The sequence below is a fragment of the Motacilla alba genome, chromosome 1, assembly GCF_015832195.1.
Source record: "Motacilla alba alba isolate MOTALB_02 chromosome 1, Motacilla_alba_V1.0_pri, whole genome shotgun sequence".
Taxonomy (NCBI): Eukaryota; Metazoa; Chordata; class Aves; order Passeriformes; family Motacillidae; genus Motacilla; species Motacilla alba.
Genome location: NC_052016.1, coordinates 62,316,369 through 62,342,548, shown reverse-complemented (window position 1 = coordinate 62,342,548; position 26,180 = coordinate 62,316,369). Strand labels below are relative to the sequence as shown.

Sequence of the window (26,180 nt, the reverse complement as noted above, 5' to 3'; positions counted from 1 at the left end):
TCACCAGCAATGCTACACAAGAGTTCATGGTGAGAAATGAAGTACACATCACACGGGCTGCAGTCAAAAACAACCAGCATATCATTATTTCAACATGAAGTTTGGTGAAGAAATAACAGCCAAATTAAATAATGCAATCATTAAAAAAGTATAGAGTTCCATGGAAAGAAAGTCAATATGAAAAAATAAAGTAAGAAAGCTGGAACAAAATCTGAAAATCCTTTTTTTTTTAAAACAACCTCAAGTGAGAAAGTAGATCAACTGCAATGCCAGCATGTTCCAGGCAATGCTCTTTAATGAAACTCAAATTAAAGCACCTACCCTTTTAGAAGCATGAATAGGATATGTGGATGGGCACTAATGTATTCCACAGTAGGGCTGCGTGTGCCAATTTGTCTTCTCAAGATGTTGTTGAATATCTGGGAAACATCCTTTTTGCCCTGTTAAAGAAGCAAAATATATCTTTGCTTAGAAAAACATGAGCAAACAACCGTTTACTATAACATTGATTTAGAGTACAAATGAAACTGAAATCAGAACAGGTCAGCCTTTTTTCCCCTCCAGTCTCTGCCCCATATTTGCTGTTTCTCCAATGCCACAAGAAGGCTTCCTCCTTTGGGGGGCTCTGAAGGCTCCCCACTCCCATTTGCACCTTTTTTCCCCTAAATGAAGGCGTGCATTTCTCTTACACTGCCACCCTAGTCCCTGGCTATTTCGAACAGCAACACTAAAGCACCATAAAAGCAAGCCACTGCCCTGAGCCAGGTGTGCTGCTGCCGTGTGTGCTGTTACTCCCAAAGCCTCCAATGTGAGTAACAGAGCTGGTACCAAACCACTGCCACACTGCCTACACTTAAAAAGCTAAAGCTTTTTATCAGTCCAGTGCAAACAGCTCCAAGTGTGACTACATTTCTGAAAATCAGGGTTCAGTTTAAATCATGCCCATTATTTACCATGGAAAATGAAAAAAAAAGCTACCAATGAAACGGCTGCATCATTTATGTGTCTCTGCTTTAAGCAAAACTGAAGTCCTTCCCTTTGTCCTGATGTTGATCTGTACGCACCTATCTACACAACCACAGTTTGTCTTCAAATGCTTCCCTGTGCAAACAGCTTTCTAGAAGGTCTTTCCAGATCATGTTCTGTTCAGTCAGAGGGTTCACCAATACATCTTGCACTAGAAATCCACATCCTCCCCTGCCGCTTTCTCCCCTGGCACAGCAGACAAACTGATGTGAAGTTAAGGGAGGTGGGAGATGGCTGCACTAAGGACCAGTAACCAAGGCACTGAGTCAACAGCAGGTCACTATGCACAGGGCGAGCTAAAGCAAAAGGTCACTTATAATCTGTACATGCTGATTGATCTGTCTTGGGAGGACAAACATTCCTTGGCAGAGAAATTATTGAATGTTTGAAGCCAAGGAGCAGATAGTTTCACACGGAGGAAAATTCCCTGGTTTCACCTCTACAATTAAATCAGTGCCGAGGAACACAAAATATTCTGCCTTCCTACTTGTTCCAGCCCAGCTGGCTTGGAGACTTGGGAGACTCTGGGAATTAAACAGGAGGATCAAATCAGTGCAGGCCAGTCCATCTGCCTTTATCTGCAACACTTTTTTTGACCCTTGGACACAATTTCAAACAGGCTAATTCTGTATAAAGTCATCCCATTCTCCCCTATCTTTACAACACCCATATCATATGCCTGGAATCCTGTGATCCCCACGGGCTTCAGCAGTTACTCCAAGATGAAAACAATTCAGACAGAGAAGAGCTGATGAAAGGGTGAGGTGAAGATGGCCAGAAATTAAGTGAACCTCTCTGCTATGCCAAATATTATATCAGTTACTTAATCCTGTGTGCATTGCAGCATAATATCCATGAGCAGAGAGGAGACAGATACAGATGCACAGATATACAGATATATAGATGTGTGTATCCAATTATAGCCAATTTTCTAGAGATCAATGAGAGGGAAAGCCAGAGTGGATCTCCATGGGTTCTCCAGGAGGGAATGAAGGCAAATAGAAGGGAACCATGACAGATTTCCCTCGCCACCTGACATACATAGGAGTGCTTTTGGAACACTCCTTACATGGATCTGCAGTTGAATTTTGCCTTATAATGAAGTACATATGGCCACTGAAGCACAAGATAAGGCAGCATGAAGAGAGAGTGGCTAGATGAGAACAAAAAACACTGCCAAGGATGCATTATATAAATAAGAAATTTTATTATATCTATACCATAATTTAGCCCCTGTTTCAATGCAAAGTAGGGAAAAGATTATAAAATCACCAGTCCTGGGCTTGTAGTTATTTACTGCCTTTTTTAGGGGCTTTACAGTCTGTGAACCTTTAGTCTTCCACACAGTAACATCTACATTTTTAGTTGACTTGTGCTGTTTGCACATTTGTCTCAGTTCTTTAAAGTCCAGAAATAAATTTCCTATTTTAAATTTCTGAAAAGCCCAGATCTTGATTCTGGGCTCCTGCCCAAACCTGAATTTAATGCTTCAAAACAATATCATCACTGAAATGATATCTTGTTAGTTGACTGGCAGAAGCAATAAACCTGTGTCTTCCATGGATGTGTGATGGATGTGTGATGGAAGCCTCCCCTACACCATCTTGGAAAACACATCTTCAAAGGGAGCTGTGAAAAACTGGGATCAAAATGGGCAGCAGGGTTGGTGAGGAGGACACAGGGAGTCAGGACAAAGCAAAGTAACATTACTGCCTTCAGAAATCATATTTTCAGTAGTTTATGATTTGCTTTTTACCATTCCATACGGATCAAAAAATTAACTTGCATGTTACAGTGCGATGAAACTGCTTGTTCAATGAAGCAACTTAAATGCCAGCTGTAGCCACCCATATAACAAAATGGAAACAGAAAAGTTGATAAACTGGAAAAGTCAATGGGAAGACATGAAGACAAAGCAGCACATGATCTTACTGTCCTCTTGTTTAGTGACGTTTGGTTTCTAGTGTTTTGTCCAAAGAACATGTATAAGAGCTTGGCTAAATGATTGGAAAGCTTTTGCAATTAATAAAAGATAGATTTTGCAATAAGAATTATGAGAATTGTTTGTAGTAACAGCAATTCAACAACAGATTAGGTGTTTTATCCAGTGCTTGCTTTTAAAGACTGTGTGTTCAATATGTTGATACAGAATTTTTTCTGGCAAAAGCAATACAGACTGTCATGTAACTTAAAAAACGCAGAAGTCTCCCTTCTGTGCTTACACTACCTTCTCCTCCCCTCTTCTCCATTTCTCTTAAAGGGTTTTTAAGGGCTTGTGTCGTTGGGTTTTGAGTATTTTTGTAATTAGACATTTAACAGTAACCAGAGGAGGAACAGAGAAGACAAAGCGTTAAAAAAAACAAACCTCCTGAACTTAAGACCCAAGCCAGAGTGAGAGGATTCTACTAAAATTTTTCAAAAACTGATACATTCCATTTTCAAAAATTAATAGAAAATAAATAAATCAGACCTTGATCCTGGATTTACTGGTGGTAGGGGGTGGAGTGGGAAAAATGAAATCACCCATTTTCCTCCCTTTCATTCATTTACAAAATGGAAAGAAAATAACTTCTACACGACTCCCACAAAAGGTGTCTCTGAGAGCATCAGATCTCTTTGAGAAACTGATTTTTCTCTCCAGCAGCTGCCTGTACAGTGGGTACCACTCCTGTTCCAGACCTCAGCAGTGGATGTTTGGCTCCTGGGCATGGGGGATTTCCCGCTGGTTAGACACTTGTGAGGAATCACCAGCACCCAGGAGCCACAGAAATCATGGAACTCATAACAGCAGTCCCTGGGGCACTATCCCAGCTGACTGCAAGCCACAAGAATGACAATGACCCGACAGTGACAGAGTTTATTCCCATCCCTACAAGTCAACAGTAAATTAACAGGATTGGTATTTATCCTGAATTACTGCAATCTTTGCTACTATAACTCTTCTTCTCCTTACCTACAAGCAAGTTTAGTTGTCACAGCAGCTGTTTACTAGGTTTTTGGTTTAACAACAAAGAAGTTCCATAGAATATATAATTTTATATTTAAATATATAAAATTATATAATACATATACATATATATTCATATTAATCTTTCTACTGTGAAAAAAATGTTATATTCCTTTATTCTATTAATCAAAACAATTGAGTGGGGGACACCCAAACCACCTTGTGACCTGCTGTCTGTTTTTAACATGTTTTTCAATTAACTTTCCTCTCAACTAAACCATTTTAATTCTTTCAGTCTTTGTCACACGAAATTCTCCATGCTTCCAATTATTTTTATTCCATGTCCCTGAACCCTCTCTAAATTGGATACTCTTCAGAGACAGTAGGTAGCTCTAGTAACACTCTTCCAAAGATCATCCCTGCAGTTTACAAGGTTGGTCCTAGACAGTATTCCCAGCACTGTGTCCTATCTTGTTTGGATACACATGGAAATATTTCTTTATATTTTTTTGTTTTAATTTTAAAAAATCAGATTTATCGCCAGTGTCTTTCAGGACACCAAACAATCGAGAACGCCAACTTTCTTCAGCCTATGGAAAACAGTTTTGAATGCAATGAAATTATTTAGACTTCTGCAAAATTTGGCTCTAGTCACTGACAACACCAAGACCAAGGAGTTGATAAAAGTTTATGGATGCTGACCTACCTCAAAATCTATCAGCTGCAGGTTGGCAATAAGTGTCACTAGAAGGCCACTGTTGTAGAGCTCTTGTGCCAGCTGGGCCACGATTTCTGTGGGTGGCTCTTTGTCTGTCGTCCCACACAGAATTTCTTTCATTGCTTGCAGAGATTTTGACACTTCCTCCGAAGCCTTTTCACCAGCAGATAATGGGTTTTGTTTTAAAAAAAAAATGAAACAGGAAAAAAAAAAAGGTGTTCTTTTAAAAGGCATTAATTTCAAAACAAATGTTTCTAAATGTACTTACAATGCTCATTATCTATTGCAAAAGGATATCATAATTTTAAGTAATCATGGAGGCTGGAGCATCCATACAGTACCCTGCAGGCAAGATAAATTCAATTTATCACATACCACCATTTACAGACCATGGGCACAAAATAGTGCCAAGAGAGCAATTGCCAACCAGCACCAGCGAGATCCTCTAGCAGGTTTGGAGGCAGGCACAGCCCTGCAGAGGCAGCAGCAATTTCATTGTTGCTCCCCCAGTCCTCCCCAGTGGGGCTCCACGGCACACCTGGGGCAAGAGGTGGCAGATGAAGGTGCCAGGCCAGGTGGCTGCCACAGCCGGAGGGGTGGCTGCTGGGCTGTCTTCCCACCCACTGCTTCCTGATGGGCTGTCCCAGCTCCTCTGCTGGGAACCCAAATAAATCCTCACAGCCCTGTGGCACTGCTTAACCTGGCAGGCAGCTGAACACCACACAGCCACTTGCTCACTGCCCCTCAGTAGGATGGGGAAAGGAACTGGGGGCAGGAAATAAATTCTGAGGTTGAGATAAAGATAGCTTAACAGGATAGAAAAGGAAGAAAGAAATAGTAGCAACAATAACAACAATAACAACAATAAACACCAAGTGATGCACAATGCAATTGCTCAGCACCCACTGTCCAGCCCGTTCCTGAGCAGCAGCCCTGGGCCAGCTTTCCCCCCAGCATTATGGACTGAGCATAACGCCATAAGATATGGAATATTCCTTCGGCCCACTGGGCTCAGCTGTCCCAGCTGTGTCCCCTCCCAGCTTCTTGTGCCCCCAAACCACTCGGTGGTGGGGTGGGCTGAAGAGCAGAAAAGGTCCTGACTCAGTGTAAGCACTGCTCTGCCACAACTAAAACATCAGAGTGTCATCAACTTCACTCTTATCCTCAATTCCAAACACAGAACTTTACCAGCTACCAGGAAAAAATAAACGTTATCCCAGCCAAGCTTGACAGCTTTGCATTGCCACCCCCTATTTCTCCTCATCAGGTGCGGTTTGAGCCAGCAGCTCCCACAAGGGATTTGCTCACTGAGCACACAGGCACTTCAGCCTCAGGTTGAGAAATTTAAATTAAACAATTTGCTTCAGTAAAGCTCCACAGCCTCCACCAAGTGAAGTAAAAGAGATCTTTCACATCTTTTGCTCCTGCCTAGAGTATACAAATCATGTGCAATGTTTCAGGTACCTAATGTAGAGGATGAGTCGGAATTACCTTACAAAGAACCTTGACCAGCAGGATTGCAACAGGGAAAGGAAAGAGACATGCCTGTAAACAGGTAACAGCTCAGCATTCATGCAGTCAGCAGGTTAAAATCAGATGTGAGTGACAATACCCATTCCCAAAGTAAAGGACTACTGGCTGCAGCGTGGCAGCACTGGCTCACACTCTCCTCACAGCTATGCTGCACTTCGAACCAACAAAGACTCTGTGGAGGAAAGGAGTCATTTTTTCCATGTGGATGTGTGTGCTGTAAATCCCACCTGCTCCAGCCATGGGGCTATGGAGGCAATGGCTCCTTCTGGTCGGGTTATATTTAATACACACATGACCTGCAGCAAGGCTGATTGGATTCTTTGGCAGGGAGTGGGAAGGAAGTAAGGAACAGGTTTGAAAGCAAAGCTGAGAATGACAGCAAACTGCCAGGCAGGATGCTGAAGACAGCATGTCACATCTTTGAAAAACCTTAACTTGAAGTTAGCCTTTTGTTAGCATAGCAGGTGGGGAAAAAAATCAAGACAAGCACAGAAAAACCGAGAGTGATTTGTAAAAGCTAACTGGAAATTAATAGATGTTCAAAGCCACATCAATAATTTCTATATATGTCTCACATACATTGAAAGGAAAACCATCATGCTTTCAAATACCACCCCATCAATCTGGATAACATAACCCCACAATGCCCTGAAGAAGCATCTCCCACCTGCTGCTGATCTCCCAACATCTTCAATCACAGTTGTTATTCACATTAGTGAATAAAAATTATACAAAAAACCTAGAAGTCCTAAAAAAAACCAAAACCAACCACACTAAAAAGCCACTTTTACATTGCAGCTATCGGGAAGATTTAAGCATTGATTTTGCACAGCATAAAGAACTGCTCTCCCCCAATCTCTTTGTACCTACTTGCAGTTTTCTCCTGGTTGAGATAGGTTAGCATGAGCAGTGTGTCAATGAGCATCGCTGTGTGATAACTTCTAACAGCAGAAGTCTTGATGTTCCTTACCATCACTCAGCAAAAGAGCCTATTTTTACCTCAAATGTTAGTCGTGTGTCACTTGAGATATCCCACAGAGTACAGATGGGATTAACAACAGGGGCTCTATCTTAGAAACTAAAGCTCTAAATCTTTATAAGAGCTGGGGAAATATTTTCATTTCAAAGGCAAAGCCCATACATTTTTTGGCTTTCCACCCTTTCTGCCGGGCTGGGTGTGAATATCTCTGGCATTCTGTAGTTTAAAAAAATTAATAACTTTGCTTTCAAGTATAAGTAGTCCTTTCTGATATGTAGAAAAAAAGGTCTGCAGGACTCAGCTTTAGGTTTAATTCTCAAAAAGGAGGCCAAAAAGCGCAGTGTGAGAAAATGAAACATAGAACCCTGGTGCTGGTGGGCAGAAGTGACCACCACAGCTGCATTTCTCTAATCACCTGCCATCCCATCCGCTCATCTCCTCAGCTTTTCCACATTTCATTCAATTTACATTTCATGTGTCATTTCCTCCCCCTTCACAGCCTCTCCATGGTCTGTGTTTTGATGTGCTACTCTCCACCAAAAGTTACCGACAGTCAAATCTAAGGACCGCTCCTCAGCGGATATCCCTCACAATATATCCGGAGGGAAACCATAATCCCAAACACAGATTCTTAAATTAACAGCCTCTGTTTTGACATTTCCACTTAATCTCACAGCAATTTTAGAATAATACTTTAAGTACATAAGCACTGTTTCTGGGATGGAAACTTTCTAAATACTCAGAAAAAAAAAGGCATTCCAAGATCCAAAGATCCTACATCTGTCCAAAACAAACAACAAAGCACATTTATTCACTCAAATACATGGAAAACACAAGATGACAGAAACATATCTGCATAAGAAATCAGACCAGTCCTGAGCCTCTTTAGAAAAAAATGCAAAAACCAACAAAAAGCCTCAGCAAGACATCCTCCCCACAACGATGTCACAAACAGAATTTCAGTGACAAAAAATTAAAAGGATTCCCTAGAAACCCCTAATTCTATTATGACTTCCATGCTACCTTTTATTTTCCATCAGCAGCAAGAGCAACAATAGCAAAGTGCTGCAACCTTTACTCCAGCAAAAGTTACAGTGCAAAAGAAACAATTTCATGAAATATCAAAGCATTTCAGCCATTTGCCTCACTCTTGCAATTAGGCACAATCTTATTTCCAGCAGGTTTTCCTTTAGTCCTCTAGGTACAAGTCCTTTCCATCATGACTGAATTTATGCCATTATATTTAGAGAGGCTCTTGTGAATAGAGAGGAAAAAAGGAGGAAAGGAGAAAACTAAACACATGCTCTTAAATAGAACAGCTTATACAGAGACATACTAATGTTTGAAGTGGGATATGATGAACTTTGGACAGTCAAAAGTTGCAGATAGGGACAAAAAAGTGAGAATGAAATGCAAGCTGATTCCCAGCACACACACGAGTTCAGTGTTTGCATTGCTGTCCCTGCACAGATGTCAGGATGTCAACCTCCTGAGCCAAGCTGTTGGTCTTTCCAACAAGTGTCTTTCTAACAAGAACTGACTCTGCATCCACAGAGTGTAGTTTACAATGACCATCAACCCACAAGACGTTGTTGGGTCCATTTTGAAAGACAGGATTTTGTGTAAATGTTGAAATCTAACAATCCTTGGGTTACTCTGCCAACCCTACTGGACTAGGGTGTAGATGATCTACAACAGCCTTGCAGATGGAAAACAGACAGTACAAAAAAGCCTGCATAACTTCTCTATGTTAAATTATAGACATGTTCAACATGCCCTCCTCATAAGGCTGATTTTTTGTTAGTATTTATGTGTCTTTCTAAACCTACCAACAGCTTCAACCAGAGCTGGAAATTTTATAAGTTGAAGATTGTTGTTTCTGTTTATTTTCCTCACAGATCAAAGTTTTGTCACTGTTGACATAACTGGAACATAACACAAAGAAAGGAGCTTATGGAAAAAAGATTCTCTGAAATTCTATATGAAAAAAATCTTCCCTGAAAGACTGATTGATCTTCAGGGGTGGGATAGGCTGTGGAGGGGAGAGCCACAAGAATATGGCAAATAGGCACATACAGGTTCTTTATGTGTACCTAGCACATTTCCAGGTCCAAAATCTCTCTATAAACTGTTTCTCTCTTGCACAGCAGCAGACAGTAACACACGGAGATGCCTGCCAGTGCAATGTTAAATACTCCAATGTGTGATTCAGTGATCTGCCAGTACTCCATGCTATATATTGCAACTAAAAGCATAAAGCTCCTTGATTTGGTTTTATCTGGTTTAAAAATATTCTCACTGTGTGATTCAAACCAATTTTTCTCCTAAAAAGCAGTGCCAATGCAGCTCTCTCTGCATGCGACTGTAAGGATTCCCAAGAAAAGCCATTAGCAGAATCTGAATCAAACAACCACGTAACTAACTTCAAGATCACCCCAGCTGACTTATTCTTGATGCAATTTCATGCTGAATGGATCTACAGGGACAAATTGTGGATATTTTGGATCAGGAGGCCTGCTGTCTGTTATTTAGCAAAACATTATGGACTAGTACTCAAGGAAGCTGGCAAAGACAATTTGGGCAAGCAAGCACAGCAGGGAACCGCCTTTTAAAAGGATGTATGATCAAATGAACAAGACATGTTTGCCCCACCTGGACATAAATTCCTTTCCCACTGTTAAGCCTGGACTTAAGACAGAACTAAAGGTTCTGAAGGTCCTTAAAAAATAAAAGCAACCAGAAGAGACAGGTTTAAACTCTTGGCACCAGAACCTGATGGTATCTGGAGTTTCTCCCACCTCTAGAGCAATAACAGGCCTTAGCAGAACAGGGAAGCTGAAACATGAAACACTCCACAAAACCCCAGGACACGCAGAGCTAGGGGGAAGGGGTGCCAAACCCTTCTTATCTCATTCCCTTGGTTTCAGTGTGCAGCAATGAAATGGAAAGCAATTTTGCAACTGGCTCTGGCAGCTGCAGAATCGCATCCATGGGTATGCACGTTCCCGGCAGTCACGCAACTGTTCTTCCAGGCAAATGCACACAGAGCCCTCCACATGCACCTCATCTCACACACCAGTCCCCAGAGCTTTACCAACGCAGCAGCCAGCAAGGTGAACAGCAGCCAGGAATGGCTTCCTTGTTGCTGTGTAATAAAAGCAGCATTTATTGATAGAAGTATTTGCTCCAGATATCTTGAAGTCTTTTAATTGTAGCCTTAATAAAATGCTGCTCTCCTGACCCTTCTGAACAACACCAAATTTGTTACAGCAGGTGGAGATGAAAGAGAGGACAGATTGCAGTGACCTACCTGAAGGAGCAGTCTTGTTAGAAAGATTTAAGTGAAAGGGGCAGAAGCACGACACTTCAGGTTATTTTTACATCTCACTTCACTATGCTTCTGAACACTGACTAAAGGCACTGCAGCCTGCAGTTCTGCCTGACAGGAAAGCACTCAGCACAGTGCTCTGAACCTGCTCTAATGCATTTGGGTTCATTTTCCACAATAAACCCTTGTCTTGGATCAGCTATACCAGAAACTGCAAATCTTTCAGCCCATCTAGACCACATGCAAAGATTAGACCAAGTTTCAACCAACCTCAGATCCGTTTGCTGCACTAAATTAAAAGCCTGTGACACTTGGAAGGCTTTTGCTGCAGGGCAGGTTCAGAAAATGTTACCAAACCTGTAGGCACCACAGATGGCACTGAGTCAGGCTGCCGCACCCGAAGGTGTTTGGTTAGCAGCGGGAGGGTGATGTGTTCAAGGATGTCCTTCAGTGACAAACTGGATGCCACCAGCACTGCCTTGTGCTGACTGGGCTCAGCAGCTGAGGCTTTGAGGATGTCCCACCCCTTTTTTCGTGAGGTTGGTCAGGCACCCTTTCTATCAATGTTCCTTTTCAATATCCATCAACAAAGACACACCAGTAATAAATGAAGCAGTGTGAGCAGAGTGTCACACGCTGTCCATTCTTCCTCAGGTTCAACAGGTATGACCTCTTGGTCTCATGGCTTCTCTTCTCTTCATCCCTATTTACATGCATCCTCCAAATGCTATAGGAGTTTGTACCAGAAAGAAGAGAGCCTAAGCTCTGAAGGCTTTCTTTCCTATGTATTTAAATACTTTCCTGCTTTTCTGGGTAGTTCCAGAGTGGACATTTCTCATTAAATTCAAGGACTGATTGGTTCTACCTAACTGAGATTAAATTGTAATGACATTTATACAATACTGCAATAAAACTTAATTAATTGCTCTTCACCACATCAAAGCCCAAACAGGACGTCAGCAATTATATATGCTCCAAGAACACCTTATTTTATTTCAGATGTTGGAAGAGAGGAGGATTGTTGATAAAGAACATTTTAGTCTACTTTTTCAGCTCTGTCTTACCCTACTTAACCTCCCAATTATTTTATTAAATTTGCCAGTGCTGTAATCCCTTCTTTAAAATAGATATTATTTTAAAAAATTTGTAAAATCAAGGTATTAGAAAGAGCACTTCTGAAGAAAAGGAGCCAGATGTGCTGGCACTTCTCAGCCTGTGGTCTATCAACCATCAAAATGTAGCTGAGAAATGACAAAGCTTTAAGCACGCATATATCCATGCAAGCAAACAAACAAGAAAGCCCACATAAAAAAGTAAGAACCAAACATGAAAACTTAACCTGTTTTTCAGTTGGGAGTGTTTAAAAAGCATCAGAAAGCACTATGGCAACACAACACATTAATAGTTTAAAAAAAAATTAGACACGTGGAGAAAGTGGGTCAAATTCAATCCTTATCTAAGGAGACAGATGTTAGTGCAGTCAATAGAGTTTAGTTAAAGCTCAGATGGGTACCATTCCATGAGTAACAAAAAGCATCATGAAGGAAGAGTGCAAACCTCTGTATATTACGTGTGCATGTGTAAATGCCTCAGAAAAGATCTATAATTTCCTTTACACTTATGGCTTCTCTGCATCCTGTCTATCAAGTTACATCCTCCACCTTCTTCTCATTACCTGAGAAGTCTTTTATGCTCTGCTGCAAAGTTCCCTCCACCTGTGCACTGCACATCTTGGCAGGAGTGATCCTTTCTGCATTATTTAAAAGCATCCCCTCTAAGACACGGATGGTTCCTGCTGAAAGTTGCACAAAGTTGTATTAGAAGCATCAAGCCCCTCTCTGTCTGACCTTTTGCCCTCCTGGCTGCCCATGGCATCTTCACCTCATACTCACAATTTCTCAGCTGGGAAAGGAAAGGAGGTTCTCTGCCAGCCCTGCAGTTAATAAAGGCTTTGTCCCACTTCTCTGCCAATTCTGCCTGTATTAGCAGCTTTTAGCTGTCTCAACCCACATACCACATTGGCTGTACTACAATAACAGCTTCATTGTCACAGGATAAATCTTCTTGTTTAAGCATCTGAAGCAAGTCCTAGTTGGAATCTACTTTGCACGCAAAATCAGGGATGCTCAGAAGCTGTACTCTGGAAGTGCTGGGAACCTTGTTTTTATGGTGAGGCATAGCAATACTCTTTTAGTTCTTACAGCAGACTAAGAGCTAGAAATCTGAAAAATTGGACAGCCCTGAGTCGAAAACTTCTCAGCTCACAGGGCTACAGGGTCCAAACCCAGCTCTGAGACATCCAGGGTCCCTGGCTCTTGCAGCAGCTAAACCTCTAGGCCCTTTCATGAAAATTTGACAAATTTCTTCTCCTTCCAGAAATCAAATTGGAGGTGAAGTTAAAAACCTTGCTAGGTTTTCAAGAGCACAGAGTACAGCACTGTGCTTTGTTTCTCTTTGCTTTTGTTTTCAGTTACATTTCTCCAATCATTCTCATGAAAAGACATTACTCATTAGCATTACTAAGTATATTTTGAAAACCTCTGGGCCACTGAAAGTCTTCCCATTGTCTTTTCTTCTCCAACTCAAACTGCAAACAACACTTAGAAATGGCATTACTAAGTTCACAAATCTGAATGGATAGCAGCAGGTGTGATTGGGCGGGGTGGTTTTGCAAGAGCTGTTTTTCCTGCCAGTTTTTAAAGTTTATCATCATCTCAGTAGTAAAGATAGTCCTTATGATTTACTTCCATAAACTCAGGAGAATAAATTTAGCTATTTTCTTTAACAGGTATTTATTTCAGGACAGCTCAGTGGAACACTTTAGATTAAAGGCAGAACTGCCAAGGAACCTCTAACCTTTCCTTCTGCAAGGAAAAGGACGCTATGTGCTTCCTTGACATCACAGCACAAAGTCCTGAGTCAACAGGCCACATCAGCTTAAACCAATCCTAAAAAGGCTTTCCTCACCTTCTGCCTTGCTGTTGAAGGGACTGCCTTGTCCCCCTCACTCCTCTCCCCCGATCACCCCCATTCACCCCAGGAACAGCCTCTACCCCGTACCAGTGAAGTACACAAACACTGAGTGAAAACCAGCCCCTTCCTGTAAAATAGGCACCATTGAGATCACGAGCTGTTCCCATTCTAATACGCCAGGGAAACATTCTGTATCTTTTGCTCTGTGAGGAAAACACACACCAGCTGTTGTGACTTTCACAAAAAATTTACATTGAGCACTCAATTTTCTAAGAAGTCTGAATTTCTCCTTGTCACTGACACCCAAATATACAAACCAGCTCAAAGCCAAAATTTCTCAAAACCACAACCCCGAGGAGTCACTCTGCAAAGTAGATCAAAAAGAAATCCAAGTATGGAGCTTCTGCTTTGAAAGCCTTCTTTAATCAGGCTCCAAAGGATGAATTCAGCAGGGCAGAACAGATTCTGTTGATTTATTTAGTTACTTATTTTATGTTTTAGTTCAAATTCTCTCCGTTCTCAGGTTACTGAAGGTATTTCAGAATGAAACATCGAATACCAGAGACCTCCCAGAAATCCATGTGACTTACCTTATATAATTAACACGCTCTGAGCTACTTGCTTTGAACCAAAAAGTTTCAAGAGGATTTCACTAAGGGTGCAAAGGGCTCCATGCCTACTTTTTGGGTGAGGTTTGTTTTCATACAACTCCCTGCACAAGGTGGGGGAAGCACAACATGCATACATGCAAACATCAGCTCCATGGAAAATGTATTAATGTCCCTTATCAGCTATTTCTGCTTCCATTGACAATCACTTTTGATTTAGAGTTAGTCTGCTGTCTAACTTAAAGTTAGTCTGTTAACTAAAACCATATATTTCTACTACAGCAATAGTGGATGAGACTCTAAGATGCAAAAAATAAAAATAAATTAAAAAATTAAAAAATTTATACAAGCCAAAATTCCTAACTGGGAGGATTTTGTGTGTTGGGCTGTACCTATCAAGTGGTCACTGGAAAAGCAGCAAAAGTAACTCGAGTCTGTGTCATGGAATTAGAAGAGAGCAGTAATATTAGCAAAAGCCTAGCACTATAAATAGAAAATGAGTAGCACAGCTCTTTTAGGAAGCACTGGCACCCAGAACATTAGAAAGGATGAAGAGAGTGAGATCTCTTTTATACACATCTGGACACATACAGTTTTCTTGGTATCTGGAAGCAGTGTGCATGAGAAGTAGAGTTTTTCTCTGTGGGCACCTACACACTAATTGGCAACCTCATTTGTTATCCTGTTAGCACCATTAACAGTACAATACTTTTCCCACAGCCTTCCAAGCTGTTTTGCTAGATTCATCACTGTTTGAAGTAGTGGGAGATCACCCTTTGTTTTGGCTAAGGCTCCTGGATCTCAGCATTTTCTGTCTGAGCCCCAGATTTTATGTATTTTATTTATGCAAACACCCCCTGATTTCAGCAGAACCATTCAAACACACAGCTACATCCACTCACAGACTCAGGGCAGTGACAAACACAATGTTATTCCCATTATTCTGCTGTTCCCCAGTATAAAAACCTTATTGGTCTTCTACAACATTACCTCATACCTTGTCTGTCTTTTTTTCTTGTTTCTCCAATATGGCCATGTTTTCTTTCAGAACTTTCACAATCTCAGCAGGATTTTTGTGCGATTTACTAAACAAAGGCATGGTCTTCCTTCACCTGGGTTTCTTCCTTCAGGATAGAAGAGGACTGCCTTAAATCAAACAGCAAGCAAAAACAGCTTTTAAGGTTTATACAAAAACACAATAAAAACACACATAGACACTGTGAACAAGAAAAGGTTGCACCTCAAGCACTACATTTTGCTTCAGCCACCCAGTGGAGCAGTGAAAGTTCTCATGTGCAGTTCTTGCAAGTTCATTGAGGATTCACAAGGCACTAATAGAACACGAAAAGCAACTACTCAGCACCTGCACAGGAGCTGGATGCTTCCCGCAGGAAGCTCTGACCTACAGCTCAGCACTCCAGCAAGTCCATGCCTATGTCCAATGTATTTTGGACACTGCACATCTGGCAGGCTCCACTAGATTTCACTTATGGGTTTCTGTCAGACTTCACCAGCTCCATCACAGTGCAGAAAACCAACTGTAGGTGCCAGCACACCGAAAGCACCCTCAGTTTAAAGCATTGCAAAATTGAGTCCCAGCTTCTCTGCCACCTCTCCTTCCTCTTCCATTGCTTTGCTTTGTCAACCTAGGGGACCTTGAGAGGAAGCAGTCTAAGCTATCCCCTAAGTCTGACAGACTTCAAGAATCTGTGGGTCAGATCTCACTTGTGTAGAACATTGCCCGAGTTAAATAAAGAACAGAGAATCGGGCCCAAATATGAACACAAACATATTCATTACATTGAAATGACAGACTGAGCATTTTAATGAAAATGGATTGTTTTTTAATTTGAAACGTTTTTCTTCTGGATGGTTAGAAAGGCAAATACTACATCACTGTATTTATATCTGAAAGAAACCAAGTAGCTCAGTTTCTGCTTAGGCTGTGAATTTTCTTATGGGTTCTGCTGAGGGTCCAATACAAAGATCTATTGAAGTCAATGACTGACTACAGATGGGAATATGTTCTGGTTAGAAGCTCAGCACTGTTCTGGACCGCACTCCAGTTTGTACAATAAAAGGAGGTAAAAGGGGAAAAAAAGAACAAAAAGCAAAAAATAACCTCAAACTTTCATCTCCTTCCACAACAAAAGAAAAACATCACAATTGCCCTCCCCACACATTTGTAAAATTAGTTGTGAAAACATAAATACACACACAAACCACTTCAATCCCATTATTCTCCAACATTTGCTGTTAAAGAAAGCTTCAAATGAGAGGTTTCAAACAAGAGAACTAAAGAAGCACAATACACAGAGTTTAAAGAAAACCCTGTGGTCCCAAAGAACCAACTCCTCTCATGCTTCATTGTTACTATGGGCACACTACAGAATCCATCAGGAAATATGATCCTGTTTGAGCCATACATCCATGTGTTACTAATCCCCAAATAACCTATGGAATTAATACCCAGATTAGGCATACATTCTATTGCAACTATAAATAGTAACCATATAAAACAGCAGTACAAGATGAATTCAAACTTTAAAAGCAAAATCTATACAGATTTTGTCCTAATATCTTACTAAAAATCATTTCAAAATGCTTCTGCAGAGTATCTTTACAAGAAGTGCTTCTATGACACACAGGAAATATTTTTGAATGTTTTATTTAAACCAAAAGTTCTTTTACAGTGCCCAAAATAGGTGAGTTTGTATATAGCTTCTCATTTGTTGCTAGGTCAGTTTTACAGGGATATTTTCACATTCAGTGCCTGAAACTTCAACACTTTCAAGTTCCCATTTTCAAGCTCCTCACGGTCCTGCTCAAACTCATTTTTATTTCTCCAGTTTTGGCTACATGACCATCACTCCTCAGCTGAGCTCCCAGCTGCAGAGTCCTGCTCCCATGCAGCTCAGAGGTGCAAGTTTTGGCAGCAGCAGTCACCAGAGCAGAGTCCCACCTCAGCCTGACAAAGTGCAAGGTTGAAGCCTGGGTGTACTAACAAGTCACCCTTTGGGGCACACTCAGCTACACACAAGCACTGGGAAAGACTGTGATGCCAGTATTACACAATAAAGTTGTTTAGATGCTGCTAGCAAGCACCAAGCACTCTGTAATCCCAAATGTGGTGCAAATAGAAGATTAATAATTCACAACACACTTTGAGAAGGACCTGATTCTGCATGTTTTCATTATCCTGAAGGCATGGCATGAGGATGTGATGATGCAAGAGAGAGAGAGTCTGAAATCAGGAGCTTAACAGGCAAATTGCATTTCAGAAAGGAATTTTCATCCAGGGTGGGGTAGGTATACTCAGATTGCTAAAGTCATCCCTTCATCTTTTATTCTCAGAACTCTTCACACAAGAAAAAGCAAAGGGGGAGATAAATTGCTTTTTTTTTTTTTTTTAAATTAAGTACTCATGAGCTGGAGGTTCTGAGATTTTTTAAAAATGAAATGCTGACAATAAACTATTATTTCCTCTCAAAAAGTAACTTACATGGCTGTCTAGATTAATGTGTCTGTATTTAAAACAATCACTAATTTTACCATAGAACCAGCACTCTTCCACTGCATAGTTCCAGTATCACCAGCAAGACACCAGAGCACTGCTCAGTGATAAAATACATTTTTTTCCCCACTACATACCCTACCAGCATCTTAATCACAACAGCAAGAACACCAATAATAGGGCAGGGAGGGACTCAAGAAACTGTTTAATTCATTGCTCTGTTGAACAGAGCCAAGTCTCTGCATTACTTCATTAGATACAAAGTCTTAGATACAAAGCAGAGCCTCTGTCATGAGCAAGTGGAGAGGGACAGAGAGAAAAGGGGGAAGAGCCACAGATGTGCATGAAATAACATTTCTGGATTTACCCCTTCTCAGGATACAGTTTTTAACCTAGCAAAAGATGATCCATCACTGCAGAAAACACACACTGGCAGCTGCAGAACCTTTTGGTTGCCCACACAGGAATCTTCCAGGGGGACACGTGCTGTTCACAACTACAGGCAGAAGCACATGGGGGTAAAGTCACTCTGCTGAAATTTGGGAGTTGCATTCCTTAGTCTTATGGCTGACTACCCAATAAGGCAAGTGGCAAAACAAGGATTCCTCTCCTCCAGCTTTGTTCCCCATGACTGGAGTTTCCAGAATCAAAGAAAGCACAAGCACTTACTAAAGAAGCTTTTGTCACAGCTGGGCATTTCTGTCCTGTCGTCTTCTTTGTACCAGCTCTCTGCTCTCTAAGCTTTTTCTTGGAAGGTTTTCTATTCAGTAGAGGCACTAATTTGGTTTAGAGGCCTTATGATTTACATCACTTATTTTCGGTATGTTTTTTGGAACTTGCTTTTTTATAGGCATCTAGTCCTCTGTCAAGGTAGCTTGAAATTTCACAGTAAGATCAAAAGTTACCATGAGAAGAGAATTGGGATGAGAAATGGCCAGTGTGACCACATAAGCTTCATTCTCTCAAGAAATCAGTCTAAAACTAACTGAAAAACTAAGATGAATGACAACTGAAAAAAATGCAACACAGGCTGACCAAAGGTAGCTCGTACTACAATCTCTTATAAATATATTTTAAACAGAGAAAACAGAGTAGAATCCATGTATCTAACGTGGAAATGCACCGATTTGAATATAGTACAAAAAATTAGTTGAAGAAAAAATAATTGTATCATCTGACTGAGAAGGCAAGAGCAATCTGTGGATGGGGTCATATTTAGAGAGGCACAGGAATTAAGAGCCTATCCAAAAATTGTGGTGACTGAAAATAGAAAGATATTATCAATACATAACAGGACTGGAATATCATTACCTGGGGAACTGGATGGAGTCAAGAACAAAGGTAATAACAATGGGATAAGAGTAGAAAGTATCGGATAATGCTGAACAGTAGACGAGACACCATTTGTAGATGTTCCAGATCCCCAGAAACATTCAAGATCAGATTGGACAGGACTCTGAGCAACCTGATCTAGTTGAAGATATCTATGATAGAGGGAATTGGACTAGATGACCTTTAGAGGTTCCTTCCAACCCAAACCATTCTAAGAATATCTGCTTCAAGCTGAGGACTTACCATGAAAAATGATGAGAACAAGCAGCTGGTGACATACACAAACACACAAGTATTTTACAGATGTGAGAGAGGCAGATGCAAATCTGTGATGAATTACAAAAATAATGGTCGGTAGAAATCCAAAGGTATTTATGCCTTTGTACACAGTGCTGACAGGTCTTCATACAGAACACTGTACACAGCCCTGAACACCCAGAGTCAAGCAGAATCAACAGAGGTTAGAGCGGATGGAGAGAAGCACGCTGGATGGCCAGAAAAATGGGAAGACCTGCATGTCTTGGAGGCTAAAAGTGCTCACCTTCAGAAGTTTAGAATAAAAATACAGGAAAGCCGAAAAAGTTATTTCAGCTTAAACAACAATAACACTTTATTTATGCAGAAGCAAATGGCTAAAAACTGCTGATGTATAAACTTCAGCTGGAAATGTAAAGGTTTCCACCCATTGGAGCTTTGAGGTTTTGAAATGACCTAATCTACCAGGCACACTACAGAGCATCTGTTCATAAATTTTTGACACTGCTGTCTGGCAGCAAGGGACAGGACTGAATGAACCCCTTTCTTTCCCACTTTCTAGGAAAAATTTTTCCATCTAATGGTTATTCAACATATGTTTTCATAACATCAAAAATGGATTGTGGACACTCCTGAATTCATAATGGAGAACCAGACAACTTGTGAAACATTTCGTTTTGATGATGTTATTTCACTGGTGCTCTTGAGAGGAGCTTATGAGACCAAGGAAAGAAACAGCTGTATCTTACCAGACCTGGTCTCAGAGATTGTCTCTCCCAGTCATGAGGAAAATCCTCAGCAGTGCTGTAGGAGGAAATGAAGTTTCCTAAGCCTGCTGTTTCCATCAGCGTGAACATGACATTTCAGACACCAGAGTTGGAGTGTCCAGCACATTTTAGAAACTCTACTTTCACAAAAATACTTTCATGGAATACCATTCCATCTTTGTTTGGGAGAAAAAAATGGCACTGATTTTATGTTAGATAAGTCATAGAAACACCAAAAGGAAACAATAACGAACCACTTTCTAAATGTCAGCCTGTTTCTGTTCAAGTCAGGAAAAAAAGGAAAAAAAAAACCCACACGGACCAAAGCAGTGAATTGAATCCAAAGCTGGATGTGGTTTACAAGACACGACTTCTAGGATATTCAGTAGCTTGTCAAAGTTAACATCCCTTCATATTCAGGGCATACAGTCTCTCAGAGGTCTCCAACTCTACACACATTTAACAGAAATGGAAAACACAATTTCAAAAAACCTATCTGCCTACTTTTATTCTGTCTCCTCTGCAAAGGGAGAAGCTGAAACACAGAGAGATGACAAGACTTACCCAAGGCCACATACAAAAAAACCAGTGGCTGTGTCAGGAATGCAATCTAGATCATGTGACGAGAAAGCTGACACTTTTTCAGGCTTCAAAATATTTCTTCTGCTCATAAAGAGAATGTACTAAAAAAAATTTAGCACAGCTATAAAGTAGAGAAAGAGATCTAGTTCTGATTGTAGGCACTCTCCACACTGCTTTTAAGTCAAATACTTCCTTAAAATATTATAGTGCAACTGAACTCGTAAGCACAATGAAAGGAAAATGTACACAGCAACACCACTCTGCTCAGCAGCCCATCCCACTATGAACTGACTCAGTGAAGCAGCTCAGTAACAAAGGCTTCTTCCTGCCCACAAAGGCAAGAATGGAAAAGAGCATGTGAGCCCATCCATGCACTCTTTGCAGATGCTCCTCTGGACAAAACATTTGGTCTCCAAAAATAAATGAGAAAAAAATTTTCCTTCCCGTGGAGTATCAGACATTTATCTTGCCTTAGCTCCCAACCTTCTTCAAGTTATTGAAGAGAATCAAAACACTTCAACAACTCATATAGTGTGAGAGTTTCTGGAATGGAAAAAAAAGACCTTCATTTCCCAGTCACTGCAGTGTGCCTATGACCCACATAGGTCCTGGTCCCAAGTTAGCACACTTTCTTCATTATTTTCTCTAATTCAGTCTGCACACAATGGAAGAGGTCCTCATTTCTCCCTCCTGCCACATTTGGGAAAGCTGTTACAATGATAGAGCAATGTTGTCAAACCAGGAGATGGAATCCCCCATCTCTGGGTGTGGTGAGCACCCAGAGAAGCCCAGTTTGTCCTTTTGCCCTCCCCAGTGCAGTCCCCTCACAAAACCCATGTATTATTTGATATGCAGAAGGAATCTAGGCTATGGAACAAGCAACTACTCTGCAAATTCTCAATGAGTTGCAGATTTTGGAAGGTGCACTGCAAATGAGACAAAAGATTAGCAGAAGATGTGATGGTTTTGTGGTTAAGGTGAATGAATGCCATCTCTGCTTGGCAACTTGATTTTTCCAAAACCTCAAGAACTTACTCATCATAAGCTTTGATGTTGCCTACTTGTTTCATTACCTGAAATGAAGATGGATAATAGCTGAAACTTCACCTGAACACACAGAACATCACAGTAATGCCTACCATCACCACAAATGTCACTTTTTTAGCAGATGGTAAGCATCCTGAAGATCAGACACGGAAAAGAAGTAGGCTGCTCTGCCCTTAATCTGATCACCTCTACAGAATGAGAATAATAATATCACACCATTGTTCAATACTGTTTTGAAACTGAAGGCACTCACAGTGAGGCCCCACTCAAGTGCTGTGGTGTAGCTCTATGGAAGCACTTTAAACAATTATCAATTCTTTTTAACTGAGTGCTTGAATGACACTTTAGTAAAAAACAAGAATAAAACCCCCTATATGTACAGTCTTTCAGCAGACACAGGGGATAAAATGAAACACCAAAAAGCAATCTGGTCACTGAGGCTTTGTTCTATGATGGTGACACCCTGCTCCACGTGTACTCACATCCCCACTGCCTCTGTGGGAGCCATTGAGCTGTTGCAGGGCCACATGGAGAGCCAGGTCAGGGAAGTGACCCACGCTAACAAGAAACAGCCTGCTGGGGAAAAAAAAAAGGTCACACAGGTTTCCAGTCCAGTTCTGCCCAGATATAGTCTAGGGCTGTACCAGCACAGGAGGGAAAGAAGAGGATGGAAGGAGGGTAGAGACAGGCCTGCTGGATGCTACAGCTCAGATGTTCACCAACCACACTCAGAATGAGGTAGTGATGATCATAAAGGGGGTATAAATGTGTGGCAACATAAGCAAAATACTAATCACAGAATAGTTTGGGTTGGAAGGAACCATAAAGATCATCTGGTTCCAAGCCCCCTGCCATGGGCAAGGACACCTTCCACTAGACCAGGCTGCACAGAGCCCCATCCAACCTGGCCTTGAACATTTCCAGGGATGGGGCATCCACAGCTTCTCTGGGCATCCTGTGCCAGTCTCAGCACCCTCACCATAAAAAAAATGCCTTTTTAATACCTAATCTAAATCTATCATGAGTAGGGTGCAGAGAAGAGAATTGAGGTTAAGGACATTTTGCTACCTTGTGTCATTCTATTGGAAGTCCTGTGTTTTCCCATCCACTACTATGATTATTAATAATAGTAATAGTAATAATAATAATAATAATAATAATAATAATAATAATAATATCAATAGCAATGTTACCTGGCATTGCACACTGCAATGCCAGGTAACATCCAGATTCTTACCCATGCAGAAATGGCATCCTGTGGCACCACACTCACACCACCATCATTTATCTGGATCACAGGATCACATAGGCTCTCCCAGTCATGCTAATGAACTAGCTAGAAGTGGTAGGTTATTACTTCACATTCAATAAAACTAGAAATATTACTTCACTTTCAATAAAACTAGAAATAAACCAGAGGTTTTACAGCCACCAAATTTGCAGGATGGATGATTCAAGAATATTTGGAATCCCAATTTGCCTTTGTTACCACAGAGATCTTTAAAACCCAAAAGATTAAGAATTCAATTCCATGCCTAAGTGTAGTCCATAGCAAAACTCCCACAAACTTAGTCATGCAGAAAGAGCTCTCTTAACAAATGTCTCTGAAGTACACACAATTCTAACAGAAGTAATCCCTTAACAGTTTTTCATTTATTTAAGTAAAAGGAAAACCAAGTTAAATATCCATTTCTAGTAGGAATAGTATCTGTAGAAATAATGGAAACTGGTAACATAATTTAAATAACACAGGCAGCAGCCAAGAGGGAATAGGACTTCCTCTAAATTCATTAGTGAGGAAGATGGATACTATTTTTGTATTTGGTCCAATATTACTAAACTTACCTCTCTACACAGCATTCACTCGATCGAGTTCGTAGCAAGTCTGCTGTGTTACTTTCAATAGCTTCTTAATGGATTAAAATAATTTTCTATAGCGGTATTTTCACTTTATTCATAATATTAGCCCAAGAAAGAGCCTTTGCTTTTAAGAAAGACCCCAACTTCCCTTAAGCTCCATTAAAGCTCTGCCTGATAAAGACTTCACGAATCGCCCACGGCACAGAATCAGCATTTCAAGTGGACAGGACCTATGGGCTGCAAACGGGGAGCTGGGACGTTTACACCTTCTGCTCCTTGTGGCAGTTCACACGCACGCTCATCTTCCCTTCATCTCCTTCCCCCTGCCTTATGCAAGTGGCCACGCTCTCATTCCTCTGCATCTCAAGAGCCAGTCCGCAGCTGCAGGCAGCCCGCGGAGAGGAGCGGGAGAAATGATATATTGCAGATATTTTATTTTTGGAAACCACACTGTAAATAAAGCCATTTCCAGAGATATTCCATGGACACGGAGCGCTTGGTCGCAGAGCCAGCGCCTTATGTAACAGGAGGAGCATTGTTTAGGGCTGCCTGCATTAAAGAACCACTCCTGGTAACACAGTTTACAAAGCTATAAAAAGCCACCAGCCTAACTATCGAGAACAGGCAGGCAAGCGGTTTATCACCGACAGGCTGGTTCTAGCTGGAAAAAAGGAAAGTTTCATTAAATCCTTTAACTTTCCGTCACTCGGAGGGCATCACCTCGGCTGACACTTACCGCGAGTGGGAAGGTGGGGGCTCCTAGGCAGCCCAGCGCAGCCCCATGGCCAGGTGCTGAAGACAGCTCTGCCGCCTCCCTGCAGCCCGCGCCGCCAGCAGCCGCCCTCAGTGATCTTCCATTTAATCCCGCTCTATTCCCCCCGCCGACCGCCGACAAGTGGCAGAGCCCAGGGATCCCGCGATTCTCCTCTCCTGCCGAGCGGCCGTCAGCCTCTGGAAAAGCGTGAGCAGAAAGGATCACTTGGACATGCACAGGCGCTCACAAGCAGCTGTAAATTTCCACTCCCCGCCGCCTGCGGCTGGACTCCCGGCTCCTCGCTGCTCCTGCTCCGACGAGCTCTGTGCCTGGGTGCGCGCTTTTCCCCCGCTGCCCTCCCCGCTCCCCGCTCCCTCACTCGTCTTGCTCACAGGCTCACACACACACCCACACACCCACCCCAAACTCCACGTCAGAGGAACGCGTGGAAAAGCAAAGGATGAAGCGATCACTCCGCCGAGAGATTTCCCCAGGGTTAAGGGAGGACGTGCGACCATTTCGCATCACTTCTGTAAGTTTCCATTCCTCTCCAAAGTCTGCCGGTGCAGGGGGAGGCATCGCTGACGGGTCCTCGCACCATCACGTGGCGTAGGCTGCTGGAATTAAATTATTCACCTTGCCGTCCTGCTAGGAATGCAAATAAGGGATCCCAACAGCGGGTTGTTGTTACAAGATAATAAAAAAATCAACATGCTCACATCTCTTGGCAAAGTCCTGTCCCGAAAAGCTGCGGATAAGCTGTTCCCTGCCTGACTATATATTGTTACACAAAGATCCAAACACTTTTCCACAATAATACTTGAGGGGATAAAAAAACCCCACCCATCTGCAGTATACTCTGAGCAAAATTTAAATCCTGATGAAGAAAAACATTAGCCCAAAATATTTTTCAAAGGCTAATGTGATAGGGGAAAAAAATCATAAAGCATTCTGAAACAAGTACTACCAGCTATTACCAAGCGTACAAATACAGCAAAATGTAATTAAAGAAATTTTTAGTGCTTCATTTTTCTCTCTCGGCAGCTATGGTTTGGCAAGTGCCACACATTCCCAACGGGAATGGCAAGTGCTGTCCCCTCTGCCCCAGCTGTTGAGAGCAGGGGAAGAAGGATGCTTTACTATAGGCACTTCAAGGTAGGATTTAAAAATGTATCTTCATCTGGATCTTGGCCGAGTCCCAGCTGGGATGTGTGCCCAGCATGTCTTTCTGCCAAGCTCTCCAGCTTCAGGGGGAAAACTTTACCTCCCATCAGGGCATAGCCTAAGCAAAGTCCTACATTATTAAAAATAATTTGGTATGCAACATTTGCTTGGGGAGCTGATCTCAGAGTTAGCAGCGCTACAGTTGCATCAGATCTTGATTTAAGGCTCACCTGCAGTAGCTATTCACAGCTCTACATTACAGGCAGCCAAAAGTGCATAAGAAACCTAAATTCTGAGGAATACAGATGAAATAGAGACCTTTTAAAGGGCTACCAGCCTTTGGTTGCAATGCCAGCTCCAAACTGAAGCACACAGGAGTATCCCAAATCTTCACTTTGAAGAGCCACTCGCCTGTCCCTCCTGGGCTCAGAGAGGCAGAAGCCACCCCTGCTCCCTTAACCTCCCTGCCTTTGCACAGGAGGCACCAAGCCAACCTTAGATCAGCAGATTTGTACTCTCAACTTATCAGTAAAGCACGTCACCATTTCTGCTCACACTTTACCTAACAGATCATCAAGATACTGCAGCCCTGTGTTTTTGGAGTGCCCTGAACAGCACTGGGAGCAGGCATTAATTAGTGCTGCTCCCGCTGCACCAGAAAGCACTGCAACAAGTGACACCAAGTGGCAATTTCTGCTCCAAACCCCTTGTGAAATATTCTTCCAGCACCCAATTAAAGGCTTCACATTAGCCACCACTGACCAGCTTTCCTCTCCAGGCCACCTCCACAGAG

The 26,180-nt window shown here is 41.8% G+C and overlaps 1 protein-coding gene across 6 annotated transcripts in view; it reads right to left on the bottom strand.

The window, feature by feature from the left end:
- CAB39L (calcium binding protein 39 like) overlaps nucleotides 1-26,180 on the bottom strand; it is a 61,320-nt gene that overhangs the window by 19,039 nt on the left and 16,101 nt on the right. For 2 of the 6 annotated variants that reach the window (XM_038135137.1, XM_038135116.1), the window contains exons 3-7: nucleotides 24,644-24,868; nucleotides 24,206-24,420; nucleotides 15,110-15,258; nucleotides 4,680-4,844; nucleotides 322-440 (exon numbers count right to left, since the gene is read on the bottom strand). In XM_038135137.1, the coding sequence (XP_037991065.1) occupies nucleotides 322-440; nucleotides 4,680-4,844; nucleotides 15,110-15,211 (386 nt within the window). In that variant the 5' untranslated portion in view covers nucleotides 15,212-15,258; nucleotides 24,206-24,420; nucleotides 24,644-24,868. Of the gene's footprint in view, nucleotides 1-321; nucleotides 441-4,679; nucleotides 4,845-15,109; nucleotides 15,259-24,205; nucleotides 24,421-24,643; nucleotides 24,872-26,180 lie in introns of all 6 variants that reach the window. The other 4 variants (XM_038135155.1, XM_038135126.1, XM_038135165.1 and 1 more) reach the window with 4 other exon arrangements.